General features: G+C 39.7%; 1 protein-coding gene and 1 long non-coding RNA gene across 5 annotated transcripts; one reads left to right on the top strand and one right to left on the bottom strand.

The window, feature by feature from the left end:
* Positions 1–4,023: 4,023 nt before the first annotated feature.
* LOC111252947 (uncharacterized) lies at positions 4,024–16,446 on the bottom strand. Its single transcript, XR_015329780.1, has 5 exons — positions 16,381–16,446; positions 12,051–12,237; positions 9,976–10,625; positions 4,927–5,121; positions 4,024–4,624 (listed from the first exon to the last, which is right to left on the bottom strand). It is a non-coding gene; the product is annotated as an uncharacterized LOC111252947 (long non-coding RNA).
* Positions 5,015–11,530, top strand: LOC111252946 (plasmolipin-like). Of its 4 annotated transcripts, none has more exons than XR_015329779.1 (5): positions 5,015–5,147; positions 5,295–5,468; positions 5,731–5,829; positions 6,469–7,023; positions 10,569–11,530. XR_015329779.1 is itself a non-coding variant. In XM_022811631.2 (4 exons), the coding sequence occupies exons 1-4, from the start codon at positions 5,043–5,045 to the stop codon at positions 6,652–6,654; spliced, it is 564 nt and encodes a 187-aa protein (XP_022667366.1). In that variant the 5' UTR covers positions 5,015–5,042; the 3' UTR covers positions 6,655–11,530. The 4 variants fall into 4 exon arrangements, 1 of the variants encoding a protein (XP_022667366.1); XR_015329777.1 differs by having other exon boundaries at positions 8,023–11,530; XR_015329778.1 differs by having other exon boundaries at positions 6,469–10,395.
* Positions 16,447–16,471: the final 25 nt, after the last annotated feature.

Raw genomic sequence — 16,471 nt, 5'->3', positions numbered from 1 at the left:
TGTAAAACAAAAACATTGGCACGAGCATAGCAACATAAATGTACCGCTCGAAGCATACAAATTTATATTAGAAATATCTGAATATATATTCGCATATACAAGCCATAAAATCAACGTATTGTTACTAGTCAGGCAAGCTCCAGACGGCAGAATGTGAAGCCTTAGCATTATGGTCAAGGAACAGCGGTTGAAGAAACATAAAAGAAAGTTTCCCACTCTCCTTTTATGATAGCCGATTCGCGCTCAAAATTGGCGTGTGTGCCCTTATGAGCTTGCATATTAAATGTTATGTTGATGACCTTCTGCGGGTCCAAGTATATATTAAAGAGAGGAATTGATTTTTTTTATTCATTGTTCTTCCAAATGCCCATAATGGCAGATCGGACGATGGAACATTCTGAGTGGATGATACAAAAGTTTTCACAAAAATCTGTATTGACAGGACTGGCCATCTAGTTAGGAAAGGCTCCAAAGTGACGCCAACAAAAAACAATGTACTTATATAATCCTTCGTTATTACAACATGCATACATTCGAGATCTTACTTAAATAAAACATTAATGAGAGGAGGGGGCTTCTCTGGTTTTCTACATAGCAACTACTCGCCGCGTCTAGTTTCCACCGCTTTTTCGTGTATATTTGGCCCTAGCTCTGAAATTGTAGCGTGGATATTTTCCCTCGGTTCCTGTAAAGAGCCCCGAGAATTCCCGGGCTATCCATCAGAGGGCTCTACATCCCACAAACGCCACCTTATGTGAACTGAAAGCGTCATTGGCAGTTTTTCTGGCAACCCGTAAACTCTGTTCGCTAACAGGAGACGACTTCAGTATCTCTTATATTCTAAAGTGTTGAAAAAGGTTTGCAAAACATGTCGCTCAGCAACATGGTCTACCTCTTCACGTAATCAATAGCGTAATCACGTCATTAAAGAATCGGTAAAGAAGATGTCTAGACGAAGTGGCGACGAGTGCCCTTCAGATCATGTAGCATAACGCCGCTCCACTTTTTTTATAGACATATTTAAAAAAACAAGGTATGCAACAACATTCCCCGGATGGAGGGAAGTATTCGTGCCGTTATTTTATAGATAATGCTAAGTGTATGTGAAAATATCGTCAAAAACTGGGTAAAGCGAATGACTTCCACAAAGCAAGTCAAGGGAACCCACCGTATTGATGTTTTTTTTTGCTAGCGTCATTTTGACTTCGCTTCCAACCAGACGGCCGACCCTATATTTTAGTTAAAAATAGTAACAGATATATCTATGAATAGAAGGAAAAACGAATTGCAATTCCTTAGTGAGCTTTCGCGTCAGCCATTTCGCTGACAATATGTGGAGGAAATGGGCCGTGAGGTAAAGTACAAATCGTAAAGAGAACAGGACTGGACATCTGAAGTAAGAGAATAAAACGTAATGTAAAAGTTTTTTTCTTGTTTCATTATTCATAAGGCCCTGCGAGATTGCCCTTGCAACAGACAGGGTAGAAACTATCGGAAAAAGTTCGGGAAAATCTGGCAAAAACCAATTGTTTAGGCTAAAGAAAGCATCCATTTGTTGACGTCGTCAGACAAAGGTTACCGAAAATATGTGTAGAGCAAATAAATATAATTTAACTGATCTTCTGTGTGCAAACAGAAGGTGAAGGTTCTTAATTTTAGCAAGTCATATAATTTTAATCGACACATTTAATTAATACTACGGTGACATCTCACCGACAATTTGAAAACCTAATTCAATTTGAAAATGCTTGTTTCGTTCTGGATACTATTATTTGTGCTAAAACAAATGGCTCGAGTACAAAGGTGTACGTATTTTCGTAACCCTAAAGAACTGTTTCCTTGTAATGAGTTACCAACAATGCCAGATTCTAATGTGAAAGAAAAACAGAAATCATACCACAGCCAACGAAGTTTCAGCCGTGGACGCTAATGGTCAAAATGAACATATTTGAATTTCACCGCAAATGAAAGCGGTTGCGAGACTATAGAGCATGCTGAAGTCAAGTCTCGTTGAAGTAACAAGAATTTTACCTGATGAGCTTGGCATGGGAACCTCGTAAACTCATGGCCTATCCGAAGTGGCGCCCCCTGGTGATTTCTGTATAAAACTCACTGTGAGCCAACCAGTGCTTCTCTGAGTAGTTTACCCCTGCGCATTATTTCGGGACCTTATTTAGCATGATCGCGAAACGTAGGTACAACCAACGCTAGATACAGTACATAATAGGATAATGCAATCGTTCTTTGAACTATCAAGTCCTATTTGTGTGATGTAAGACGCACACTATTCAGACAAATTATTTGAAGGAAAGACATCAGAATTACAACAAGAGTATTAGAAATGCCCTTAATATTTTGTGGCCTATCTGTACGATCTTCATCTACGTTTGTCTGCGTGTCGATCTAAGTTCCATTGAAATACCATGGGTTGTTCTATGCGCAGCAGTCATCCTCCTGGGCACTACTAGTATCAGCCGGAAACAATAGTGTTTTTAATTTCAAATTTCAATTTCCCCTTACCCTCCGTTCTGCGAACTTCTTCTTGCCACTAACTTGAAGAATACAATCGGAGATGTGAGGGGGGCTACCCAGCGTCAGTGAACGCTCTCGAGAAATACGCCGAGCAACGACAAATAGGTGCCTCCTTGCCTAGTGCTTGATCTGCTGTACTTTTACATGAGTGTCCATCTTGCACTGAGTGAGGGCTGCGTGAGTGAGTCCCCAGAACTCTCCGCGATTCTACCGTGAGTGAAGGAAAAAGCCTATTATAACACAGTGTCTACCAATGCAGGTGCGGCAATTACAGATGGATTTTCTTTTCGAACGAAGCGGAGGAACTTCCAGTATTTAACCCTTGTAGCAGCGCTGCGTGTAGAAGGCACCAGTTGCTTGCCTTTTTGAGTGTAGTTGTTATTCCGGAAACAGAATCGCGACCATAGGAAAATTATAAAAGACCGCAGTGATCATAAGCCACAAAGCGCCGGACAACCTGATGAATATTGAGGTAGTCGCTAAGTTTTTGCTACATTGTAGGTCGAATACACGGTACCCATTATTCTATACCGTTACTCTAACCGGCTCTGTTGGAAGTGCACAGTAAGCCCATATTTAGATCACAAGCTTGATATTTACAAAACGAACATCCAAAGGTTATGAATCTCGTATATCCGTTAATTAACTGGATATAGTATAACTATATCCATATATGGCCTAACAGTGCCTGTTAATTTTCCTACTTGTATACCTCATGTGGTTTCGACTGAAGTATTTGTAAATACTGCTGATGAGTTGTACCGGGCATTGACCACCACTGAAAGATTAATGGATGTCTTCGATGTTGTGTTGCCAATTTGTCCCCATCACCCTTGGCAGATCAATAGCATGTTTATCAAACTAGACATTTTAACAAATGCAAGTTTCTGGGTACTCTAAACTTCTAGCGTGACCCTTAGAATAATGTAATTAAGCTTTATTCATTTTGATTATGAATAGGTCTACATCCATTAACACAACACGTACGATATGTGTTGAATTATCCGGGCTTTGGAAGGTTTTAAAAGCTATACAAGGGTCATAATGACTCTCTTAAAGATCGCTAACGTATTTTACGCATAAAAATACTTACCTACACTTGCAATATATAACTGCCACAAGCCATTCCCTAGCGACGAAACAGATGTCTTCTGTCAGAACGACATTTTCGTTTTCACTACTAATTCTATAGTTTCTAGCTGGGCCTAATAAGTCTACGTATTGTTTACTCCCGGTGTGTGCCTATACAAAGCTTTATCCTAGTTGATAGTTCCTTCTGCTTTCCGTCGAAGATAACTGATAAATCTGTTTCTCTTAGAAAATAGTTTAGACAAAAAGACCAAATAAATATTAATTCAATTGAAGGCAATACTTGATGCAAACGCTAGCTAATATACCGATTGATTGAAAACATGAGCTAAATTGGCTTGCATTATCTAAATGGCCAGACGAAAAATATTACAATAGTATGGAGAATAAACATACGCCACATTCAATTTGCAGACCTCCTTTTCTATTCACTCAATCATTTAGTCTCAACAACGATTGAAAAAACTAAGGGTACCTCTGCAGACATCAGAATGGGCACCCAATTCGGCATAGCAGGACTTAGAAGAACGTTTGTAAATGCCGTCGATAGGTTCCTGATGAAGCATTCGAAGACGTTTGCTTGCTCTTAGCACTTGCTATAAAAATTTCGATGCGCTACTAGGTGAGGATTGCCAGCCTAAGCCTTATAGAAAAAATTTCCAGCAGGTTTAGAATTGATGTACGGGATTGTTTTAGCGTTAGAACAATGCGAGATGAGCTGTTCCGTCGACTAATCGTAACTGGCGAGTGGATGCCGCATTGGGAAAAATGTACTCAGCGTTCTTAATTCTATCGGAAAGGACGTAATAATAAACGTTCAGTATACTATAGTTTCCCTCTAAAAAGTATGTATATTAATTGCTGAGTTCGATTTTTAATGCGACTTGAAATATATATGCTTTTTTTTTATCCATATATTTTTTTATTTATTACATTCAGTTGAGCAGGCCATTTTATTTTACGTTGTCAAGTGCTTATTCGATGTATTGCAGGCAATCCTGGCCTGAAAAAGGCACAGAGTATTAGTTTGTCAACGAGAAGCTGCAGTAGCTTAACGAACGTCTGTCCATTACTGCGATCAGTTGTCCTGCACCAAAAACCAATACTAACTTATCGAATCATACATATTGCGCACAAACTTAGTAAGAACCTAACATACGATTCATTGCGATTATAGATAATCCATAAACTCACTGTTAAACTTCATTGCCAGTTCAGAACTGTAAAAATCATCATGCTAATTACTACTGTATTAATAAGCGTTTATTTTAAAGCTAATCCCATACAATTATACATACTACATACGTTTTCGCAGTGCTGTCGACAATCGACTCGCGGCTGACGAAGAGGGAGGAAGGGGCTTGGTGTTCAAAGTAGTGTTTGTTACCTAACGAATTGGACCAGCGAAAATATCGATCGAAATGGCGGCCCCCGGCATTGATGCATCTAAGTTAGCATTCGTCCTTCAGTATTTTGACACATCGTATATTCGTACGCCACCTGGAATGCTCAAGGTTGCGCAGCTCGTGAGTATCTAAATCAATCGCCAGAGACGCTTTGGCACGAGTGAACTGAACGGAAATTTTTCGTGTTGAGTTAGAGGGGCAATAGATTTCAAAACAACCATCATCAATCGAGTTCCTATAGTAACTTTTATCTGATCACATTGGCAGGTAAATGCGCTCATCGGATTCATCTTGGCGGAGTTGGCTAGCGACAGATTTGGGTCTACGTCAAACTGGTTCGGCTTTGTTTCCATGACCGGATTTTGGGTCACGCTAATTCTTCTCGTATTCTATATGCTGCATATTCTTGAGAAGCTGCTCTTCATTCCTTGGCCACAAGCTGTACGTACCGTATATTTAAATAGCAGATTCATTTCCTTTCCCTGTACGAATCGAAATTAAGTTTTGCGATATGGTGCCGACGTTTATTTTTCCTTTACATTTCACCTATTTCCGCTGCTGATCCTACTACTAATAATAACAACGCTGACAACAATCGTATTCAACGTGTTCGTAGGTTCGTGTCGGTATACTATGACGAAGGGCTTCGATTATTGATTATCGGGTGATTTGTCTACTGCTAATTTATTGGGAACTATTTTAGGAGCTGGGTTACACTGCGCTCTGGAGTGTACTATATTTCATTGCTGGAGCTGTCGCTGCTTCGAAAGGCGGGGAAGAAGGGGTCCTGGCAGCAGCGGCGGTAAGTACGAAGTTAAATTTTTGCGCACTTTATGGTAGAATTAACTTGAGCCACTCTTGGATTCTATAAGATACTAACTCCTCTATTGAGGAGGCTTTCAGCTGTAGAGTAAGCTTTCTTTGAATATGTGTATAGTAAGATTTGTGCTAGCCACAGATGTTTTTTTGTTAAAATTTAGTTATTTTTAACAATTAAAATTCAACTACATAGGAGTAGGCGGTTGGAAATTAATAGTTTTTACTATTAAAACAGATCTAATATGCAATTCCTCTAAGCTGTTCGACAGTGCCGGGAGAAAAGGTACTGTTCCATTTTCTACAATGATATAATTTACAGAATTCCACCTCATGGAACTTAGATCATAGCTTTATTATAACACCGAAAAATAGTTTTTATTTTTTACTTTATGCAAAAGATGATTGATTTTGACGAATCACACCTTCATTCCTAAAGGACGTCAGTCTTTCATATTTTATTTCTGATTGATACTAATGCTAGCTAACTAATGTACTATGCCGATGTCCTATTAAATATTGGCAAGTAACACCCAGTCGTCCTAATGCTTCTATTCTTAATTTACCTTATCGGTTAGAATTGAGAGCAGTTCGATGTTTTTCATGCTGTTTGTCCTTAACCCAGTTGTTCGGCTTCGTTGGAATGATACTATACGGCGGAGACGCCTTCCTAAAATATAAAGCTTGGAAGTCCAATGCTGCGGCGTACGCCGCTGGTGTCCCGCCCGGAACTACAGAGATGGGCATGGAAGTGCCCGCAGAAGGGGGCATTTCGCCCACGTCACCTAACGCCAACTATCCTGCCTACTAAGTTAAGGAGACTGCGCGCCAACAGAGGCAACGACTATAGTAACCACATGCAACGTAGACCTATCGCTAGCTCGCCATACGCAACCGTGAAATCGGGCAAATCGAAATTGTGCTTATCTGCCATGTAGCTCGCGGTGTTCGTAAATGTTTTATCGTTAAAGGATCGTTGAACTCTGCGAAGGAGATAAGGCTGTTTGGGAGCCATCAGTGAACACGCCAAGAGATTGATAAGTGTTCAGAATACATATTGATAGCGGGAGATAGCAATAATTACGCGTACGCTATTCGAGGATCCCTCTGCATTTGTCACAAGATGAAACGCAGTGCGCAGATTTATGCGCAGTGAAGATTTGAGGCGTAACGTATATATGTATGTATGAAACCAAATTTGAGAATTGTCTGGGCTGTCATGTAAAATGTCATGTGTTATATACTGCCAAATTGTGATTGCGATCAGTGTCTTTAACGGTTTACTGTAATTAGTTAGATTCAGAAAGAAACGCTAGTCGAACGTAATCGAGGTAACGATCATATTAAAATTAAGCGAAACTACCAGTGAGGAAACGTCTTTGAACAAGAGCTGGCAGATGATACCCTATCGTTCTCTGCAGATCACAGACCAATTTGTTATTGAGCTGTTCATTTCCAAGCAGTACACTTTAAACATTCTGTTGTACATTTTTTTTTAATCAAAAACGTTTCGAGATTAAGGTGGAAGGACGAAAAAAAAAAACGATGCATTAAATCATTATTATTGTTATAATAGTCATTTTTCATTACAGGACCGGTGATCTGTATATAAATCTGTCAGTAATATATTCGTCATTGAGTCAGTTCGATTGGCGGGCGTGTGAGTGCCTGTATGTATGTATGTATGTATGACAAATAATCTACGACAGCCAAAAAGATTATCATTTATTTATTAGTAATAAAAGGGATGAGTAACAAACTGTGAATATATACGCGTGCATCCGGCTTTAAAATAACAACAACGGCAGAAATAACCGAGCTCAAGAACGTTGTTCACGCTACATCATACGGACATCTATACAAAGCACGAACTCATATCAAAAGGTGGCGAAAGTTGATATATTGCGGGTTGCGTATCTATATATTCTAGTTTTACATATGTACTCCATGGGCCAATCTGAACTTTTGGTTCCGATTCGATGTGCTCTGAAGGTGGGGAGAAAGAGAGCGAGAGGGGGGAGGGGGGAGAAGGGAGAGAGAGAGGTAGGTAGCGAGAGACAAAGTGCAAACCTAGCGGTTAAATTCATCTCGTCTAACTACAGTCGTATGGGTTAGTCTATGGTTGATTTTTGACATAGGCCCTGCTGCGTTTCGGTCATTGCTATTTTGCGGATTGCAGATGACCTATGATGACCTAGATGATGATGCACACAAAATTGTCCTTAGAAGAAAGAAAACAACGGTAAAAGCTGCAAGAATCTAGCGATATGCATAGAGTTGTTATACCAAGCCGGGGTGGCTCAGTTCGTAGAGATATGATTGAAGACGACAACATGACAAAGGGAGCGTTTATAAATCAATTTACATGTATACAAATGGAAAGCGTACGGAAGACGACTTTTGGGACACGGCGATTGGCCGTACTAAACTGTGACAAAGCGAGAAAAACAGGCGGAGTTACGAGAAGAGATTAATAAGCCACGGAACTGCCTAGGGTTCGCTGCATTCAGCTAGGAAAAAGTGCGGCGTCCGTACGAAGTTCGTTTACTAAGTGTCTATAGCGGGCTTCAATGAATTCCAGAGCTGCACGCGATTGCGACATTCTGGCCTAACGGTTATTTGGTGACTGCATGATAAAAGTGAAGTACAGCAAAAATATTACTGAAGTGAAAACGAAATTGAAATTAGAGGCGCGTGCGCATAACTGTCCGAAGCACCCCATTAATGCAAAAGAATAATGTATGTTCAACTGGATAAATGGGCCTTACAGACGTAATATAACGCACACCATATGGTAATTACGGGCGATAGCGCTCGTACTTATACGATAACCACCGTTCATGTATGCAGAATAGATAACTGAAGTGCAGGGAACAATATGAGTGGTAGGATGCTTTTCATCTGAATAGTGCTACATTGGCCTTTTATTTGTTCCCGTACAGTTAAAAATAGACAAGCTATGTTTGGCTATAAACAACCGTCACGGTTGTATATATGAAAGCCTTTGAAGCTTCATAACGCTGAATGGCCAAGTCGAACCAATAGGCTGCTTAATTAATAGACGCAAAAAGTCGCGTCACAAAAAAAGGCTTAGCGTTACGCAATCAATTCTAATTAATGCAATGTAAAGCCTAGAAGCAAAGGCGCCAACGTTGATTGGCCTAGCTCTAAGGTTCGATTATGCCTAGTGACAATTATAGGTTCATTACCGATAGCAGATGAACGGAAGCTTCTCAACAAACGCACTCTACAGCTCGAGGGACGAAAAGCAAAGCTAATTGTCGGAACATTCTATTCAGATAATTTGATCGTGTGTCGTCGTTTTATGCGGAGAGAACTGAGGATTACACTTCAGCAATTTTCATTTCATACAAAAAAAACTCTGTGGCTGAATATCAGCCCTCTATTGTGTGTATAGACCTACCTAGGATAACAGTATTAATTAGCAATACGTTCAACTGCCTTTTATATGTCCTACTACGGGCGGCACCGTAAGTGCAGTTAGTCCAAGTGTTTGTGAAAGCCTTAGAGCACCCCCTCTCCTTCAGGTTGTGGGGTTGGACTTCTGTACCGTATTTTACGTAGGTCAAATGTGGCGCCGCATTTCATAATGACGTGTGTGCAAAACATTATGGATCGACACATCGAGGACAAAACACGTAAATAATCATTCAGTATATATATATATATTATAACAATTACGAGTAACATCGAAAAATATGTATCGCACTTAGAACTTAGTTTGGCAGCGATAACGCCAACAGTGTATTGGCCATCAAAGAGATACTATCATTTCTTGATATTAATTTGAAAAAATACACCTGTTAATTTTAGCTAAAATGACTCGGTAACTGAATCTATTAGAAAAGAGCGACGTCACACGTCTACCAGCTCTGCTGACTGCAATAACCTGAGACCGTGCAGAAAAAACGTAAGGATCACGCACAGAGGTACGCGATAATATAAAGCTCACTATAACTATAGACCGACAAATTGTGGATATCTAGCAACATCTAATTATATGTACGATGTTATTGCTCGCCGATACTCTCCATGTGAACAAAAATGCACAATGGCAAAGTCTTTCGAAATCTATCCATAAAATTGTAATGATAATAATAAGAAAACTAACCGCACGAAACATGGCAGTACGTCGTGATTGTATACTATAATATACTACTCGTTCTCGGTGAAGACGTGTTTGTTGCTGGAACATTCGCGCGATATTTTCCATCCATTCCCAGCTGTTTGTCGGCCGTGATGACGTGCCTGCCGTGAGATAGGAACATTATGCCGGCCATATTACAAACATTTCATTTTCATAGAAGTCGTTCATTTGATGCGAGTCGTCAAAAGCCTCCGACGGCCACTGCAAATGTATAACCACGGAAAATAAGTCAACCGCTCGATTGAGGGGGCGTTTCATGCTTGATAGAAATTACCGTTGAAACAGTGTTTTGTCTTGCAGATCGTCATTTGCACTAACCCTAGTAGAGAAGGACTCTACCTAATACAAGGATTGGCCAACGGTTTAAGGCGTCAAAAAAATACGGTACAGGGTTAAATTACATTGAATTTGTCGGTACTTTAGGTAATTTGCTGTCGATGGTAAAGCTGCAGATTCTATTGGAGCTACGTAGCGCATACAGTTAGTACAGAAGAAGTGTGGCGTACCTTTAACAGTACACGGTTGTTGTATTTCGTTCATTAAATCAATAAACTAAGAAATCGTCCGTACGGGTTACGTTCTGACGACCGACGTTCCACGGTGCTTCAGGTTAACTTGAAGAAGACCAGACAAAATTTTGAGAGTTCGTCACCTTGTATTGGGACCCCCGAGCGAGCAGGACTTATGCCCCACGTATGTAATTTGGCCCAAAAATATAGGTACATTGCAAGCTATTATTTATCCTAACGATAAATATCTGCCTAGAAATTGACTTTGTATCAGAACACAGTTGTCGTCTTCTGATTCGAATAACTGACATATTTACTAGTTAATAAAAAAAGTAACACCAACATTATGTAGAATGGCTTTGAGATGAACAGAAAGAACAAAACAAAAGATCCCCACAACGATATGTGAAAGAAATACTTCCAGTCAGTCTTCAACAAGCGAGCATTATTGATTAACAGAGGAATACAGGGTCTGTTTACTTCTTTACAGGAGACAACACAATAATCTGTCGCTTCTTCTCAAACTAGGTGCAGGCTACGTCCTTCCAGCAGGGCTATGTTTGTGAGCGCGCTGTCTATTTACGCTCGTAAGAACGGAAAACAAGTTGCCAGCAAGGTCCCATATGAAAACGAACTATATACAGCCTACAAAGTGGCTAGTTCACTGTGTCAGAGACATTAATGAAGCATATAGAATTTTTATATGGTTCATTGAACGTCTTCCCATATGAATGACAATTACTGTATGTTTACGATTTTCAACCTTATATAGCATCTACATATTTATATGGTAACAACTAGGGTAAAATAGGATTCATTATCCTAAGAAACAGCCCGATAAAATACTAAACAGTAACAAAGCAAAAACGCCTACGGATTGTATATAACAAGAATGAATATATAATTATGTTGTAACTGTGTAAGCATAATGTCGACAACAAACCTGTTGTCATGCTACCTAATATACTGTGCAAAATAAACTGCGTTAAACATTATATTATCAGCTTGAATTACTTGTTTTTTAATTCTGTTTGTTGTTTCATTCGCCAGAACAAAAATAAAGTTGGCGAAACAAGTCTCTTGTTTATGTCTAGGCAGATATTAGGTTTGTTTCATTGAAATAATCTATTTTATGCCCTATCGAGATATAATGTTATTAGGCCAGCTAGCGTCCTGAAGTTGCGGGCTTGCAAGCAGTCCGACTGGAGTGCATGATGACTGGTGATGTTTATTTAGGCTACTAACGTCTAATTGCAGCTGAAGGCCATTCAGCGGAGAGCTGTAGAAAGGTAGAGTAAATTTGATTATCGATACCATGGACATGTTCAAACAAAATTCAACACATCTTTAATTACTATAGTAAAATTATATTACGATCAAAAGGTGCCGGTGACAGCCTGACGCTTCGTGAAGCTGACTAACGAATACGCTAAAGATACAGAAGGGCAAAGTATCGATGGCACACAAACACACATATAGCGCTAGGTATGATGTTGACCTATAGCAAACGGGAAGTATTAACAGACGCACCTCTTTGTTTGCCAGCCATTCTCATGGTGACTTTTGTGAAGTTTTCTTTTAGATGAACTCATTAGGACCGTTGTTTGTAGCTATTATAGTACGTCATAGGCGTGTTTGTCTTAGTCCGTGTACTAAATATCCGCGAAGAAATCGTAGAAGGACATACGACGCATCATTGCGATGGCGGCTGTAATTACTGATCAGTACAACATCACACTAAATAGGGAAATGGTAACGCCAATACTAAGATAGTGATAATATAAAAACATTTAGTAATAAACACTGCCTTACAGCTGAGAATCAACAGTTACGAAGATGATAGTAATAACAAGACTTTGAGTTATCTTCGTTCGTTAAGTGACTTAGCCTTTCTGCTAGATACAGGTTACTTCAGCTAAACATGGGCCACTCGAACCAATGGGCGTTATAAGGGGACGTATAAAATATGGTACATGTGTTGTTGTCCCCTCAATTTTGGCTAAAACGCGTATAAATTTTATTATTTTAATAGCCTGTCTTAATTTTGGGGACTGACTGATTTCGACATTGTCACTGCAAATCTTGCCTATCCGGAAGAGTAAACAGAATTTTCTTTGATTGAACGCGACACTGTGCCGAAAATTATAGATAATAGATTTCTCATCTGCTTTAACATATTTGAAAGTTTATTTCGGTTATTAAAATGATTTGGGGGTGCACTTACTATGTGGAAAGGCAAGAGCCGGCGCTGTATTTTTCAGCTAAGTACATAGATTGCCCGAAACGGTAACGGGTTTACCCGTTAAAGCGCGTAAGCTAACTTGTTTTTGAAAGTGGCTTGAGCTTGATGGTAGTTGCCCACAAAGGACTATATGCGCAAATCTACGCCGGGCACTTCGAAGGCAAATTTCCAACTTTTGAAAGGAAAAGGTTTAAAACCGGGCGTCATACACCATGATGGTGCAACGATAGCGCAGGACAAAATTTATGGGCATGTTGTCGTCTAGGTTCGAAATTGGATGTAGATCCACTTAGCTTCGTGCTAGGAGCCAGCCGTCTAAAGCAGTGCCAGCATCGGACACCAAAACTGAAACAATTGCGTGTGTAAAGCCCACTACAAACACGAAAAGTAGGTCGGGTTAAAGGAGGCAGAGTGATAGACTTAAGCTGAGTGACTGGCTGAGGGACCTGAAGCATTCGTTAAGCTCGTTATCTTAAGCAACGTAGTAACATAAACACAAAAGAAAAATGATTTGTTACTAATTATTTTACTGATATACAGATAGGGACACATGGACGTACGTCCAGATCTTTGCTGTGAGACTCCCTAAATAAAATATAGCTCTGATTTAAAGAACTGAGGAACTCAAATGCGAGAAATGGTTATTATGCTAAAAACCAAAACCAAAGTGAGTTGCTACTTTCCGACGCACTATTATCTTCTATTACTCTTATACGTAACAATCTTCACTGATTCGTTAGCGACCTGTTAATAATTAAGGGCACGAGCCCTTTGTCATGATACCTGTACGAAAAGATTGTATAGTTTTTCCACAGTATTGCTTCGTTCACACTGCCAACTCAGTGTCTGCTGATATCCCTCGAAGTGCTCTTAAAGTGTCTTGAAGTTAAAGTACAAGCAAAATGTAAGTGAAACATCAGAGCGTTCAGCAGATTACTGCCGAAACATCCTGCTGGAGACCTACATGCAGGATATCATGCACATGCTTAAAGGTCTGTGATCATGCAACTGTACAGCTAGCTTCGATTATGAGTAAATGCCTGCCGTCATGCTATGGTGTACATCATGGCTTCTACTATACTACCTAAAATGAAAACACTACCCCCCATTTTACACTGATGCGTATACAAATGAATTATATTACCATAATGATATACAATCGTCATGTGTTCCATCGTTATCGCCTAAATGATCAGAATAAATCTAAGTAGTAGTAGTAGTAGTAGTAGTATTCATTATTTTTGCTCTGGCACCGTGCTTCGCCGCGTGCTTTTGTTGCTTTGCATTTTTTCTATGTAACAGACGTTTGGCGATTTTGTTTGTATCTGGTTTCCGTCTCTCCGCCGTTCCTTCTCGTAGTATTCAGCTTTCGCTCCGCTTGCTTCAGAGAATCGGCACAAATAGTAAACAATCATTTCATGTTTCATTTCGTCTATTTTTTTATGTTTCATATTTAGAAATGGCAGCAGCAACAGTAATTTGTCGCGTTAAACAAATACCCATGACAATACCTAAAGAGATTCTGCCGCTTACTGTAATTCTTATATACTCTTTAGCATTTATCATTCGGTCGATATATATATATATATATATATATATATATATGGTGTCGGTCCTTTGTTGTACTTGTATGTGTTTTATTTATTTATCATTCTGGTGTTACAATCGACTAATCGTAACGTAATAATAGTAAATGTACACTCATAGATAGATACTCAATAGATTTTACCCTCACATCTGTATCCAGTTTTAGGCATAATTGCATGCCGGATCGTATTTAAAGCGTCCCTTCACTCCCCTGTTTTTTTTTCTACCAGTTATTACTCGTGGGCTGTGTTTCGCTGCGATTGCTTAACGTATGAACGAGCAAGCACAACCGAAGGAACTCGACGTTACTATTCTGGGTTAGTATTTAGCAGAGTGGGTCATTGTTTGGCGATTAAAAAAATATGTCTCAGATTTTTGTAGCGCATTTGGCGTATTGCGGCTTCAGCCAGCGGCCTCTGGTTCTTTTCGTTAAGTTTATATAATCGTATAATTCTTCTGAAGCACTACCAGGCCTTAACGAAACTTAGTCTGAATGAGTCCTAGTGAATTGTAATCCCCGGTTGGCGGTTGTATGTCCGTGCACATGCCGCATCCGTACAGTCATGCTACAAACATTCAAAATACAACAGCGAACCTCACTCTCTACGTCTGACTCACTGGCTTGCTTAACCGATCTCAGCTTGAAAAAAATCGGGAAACTTTTTGCGGAACTTTTTATTTTCAAAAAATACATTCTAAATTAAATGTGTGAGGAAAAAAGTGGCTGATTCTGTCTTGCTGTAAAGTCCGTACCGAGATTAAGTTGTCCGCAATATCACTGATAGCTAAAGTCTCCGTTAGACGTCACTACGTGAAACACAAGACGTAAGTGAAGATGCCTCGTGTATGACAACTGGTACCGTTGATATCGGTAGCTTTTCCATTTAAACCTTCGGCGCACACACACACACACATATATATATATATATATATATATATACACACACACTGTAGACGACCCAGTGGCGTTGTTCTATTCTATTTAAGCTAATGGTCGTGTCAATGAAATGTTTAATGATCTCTGGCGACTTCTACGTCGGTCGGGCATGCGATAAACCACACAAGCCAATTGCACATCGTTATTTAGTACTTGCCTAAACTACGTTAAGCGAATCATTATATAGGTCACTGATTGGCATTAGGTGCACGTTCAAGGGTTACAGCCGTTCAAAGGTTTCTACGCGTAGGCTTCAATCTGTTCGGTGTTGTGCAGGCTTTATATATATATATATATGTATGTATGTATGTATGTATGTATGTATGTATGGAACCCTTGTCAGGTGTTCGCGGAGAGATAACATAGTTCGATTTAAACAAGAACAACAAACATCATCTAACGATTTTGCCAGAAGCATCGGCAGTTACGGTTCATTGTAGCTGGCATCGTTTCATCATAACGTTTTCTAAAATTCTCATACTCTCATGGCTACTGCTTACTCTCTAGTAACATGAGTTTCGACATCCTTGGGTAAAAAATCTCAATGGAATCCTATAATAATCGTTGTTAGGTAGACAAGTGGTTTCCGGCTGATATGCAAGGTAGTCTACCTATCGCATAGAGTAAATATACCCTATACGCCGGAAATCAGGAGTTAAGAAACAAGTCAACCCTGTTATCTACAGCTATATAGCGATACAAGAAATTATCCCGCTGCGCCTCGGACCTGATACTCGACAAGCATCAACTGCTCGATGTCGGCGCCTTCAGTCACAGGTCTGACGACCTTGCTGGCAGTACACTATTAACTCAGCAGTGTGTTTATATATATATATATATATATATATGACTTCACTCATAATCTAGGATCGATATTGATGTAGACCTCTCTGTCTGTCAGGACATCTGATGTGCTTTCTGACTAATTTTAATATAGGTAATATATATATATATATATATATTTATGGTGCAAAACGGTATGGGTACGTTGAGCGGAAATCGTAGAATACCGTACATGAACGTAAGGGCAATGGCATTAACAGCGTAGTTGATTACCTACCATTAAGTGACGCACTGAGTAGTGGAATTGATACCTGGTTCTTTGCTTGCGATTTTGATGTCAGTTTATTTTTACTGTTGACAAGTGCCATCCTCCTCCTCCTCCTCCTCCGCCTCCTCCTCCTC

This window comes from Varroa destructor, unplaced genomic scaffold (genome assembly GCF_002443255.2).
Source record: "Varroa destructor unplaced genomic scaffold, Vdes_3.0 BEIS01000006.1, whole genome shotgun sequence".
NCBI classification, from domain to species: Eukaryota; Metazoa; Arthropoda; class Arachnida; order Mesostigmata; family Varroidae; genus Varroa; species Varroa destructor.
Note: the sequence above shows the minus strand (reverse complement) of the source record. Positions and strands in the feature narration are given on the sequence as shown.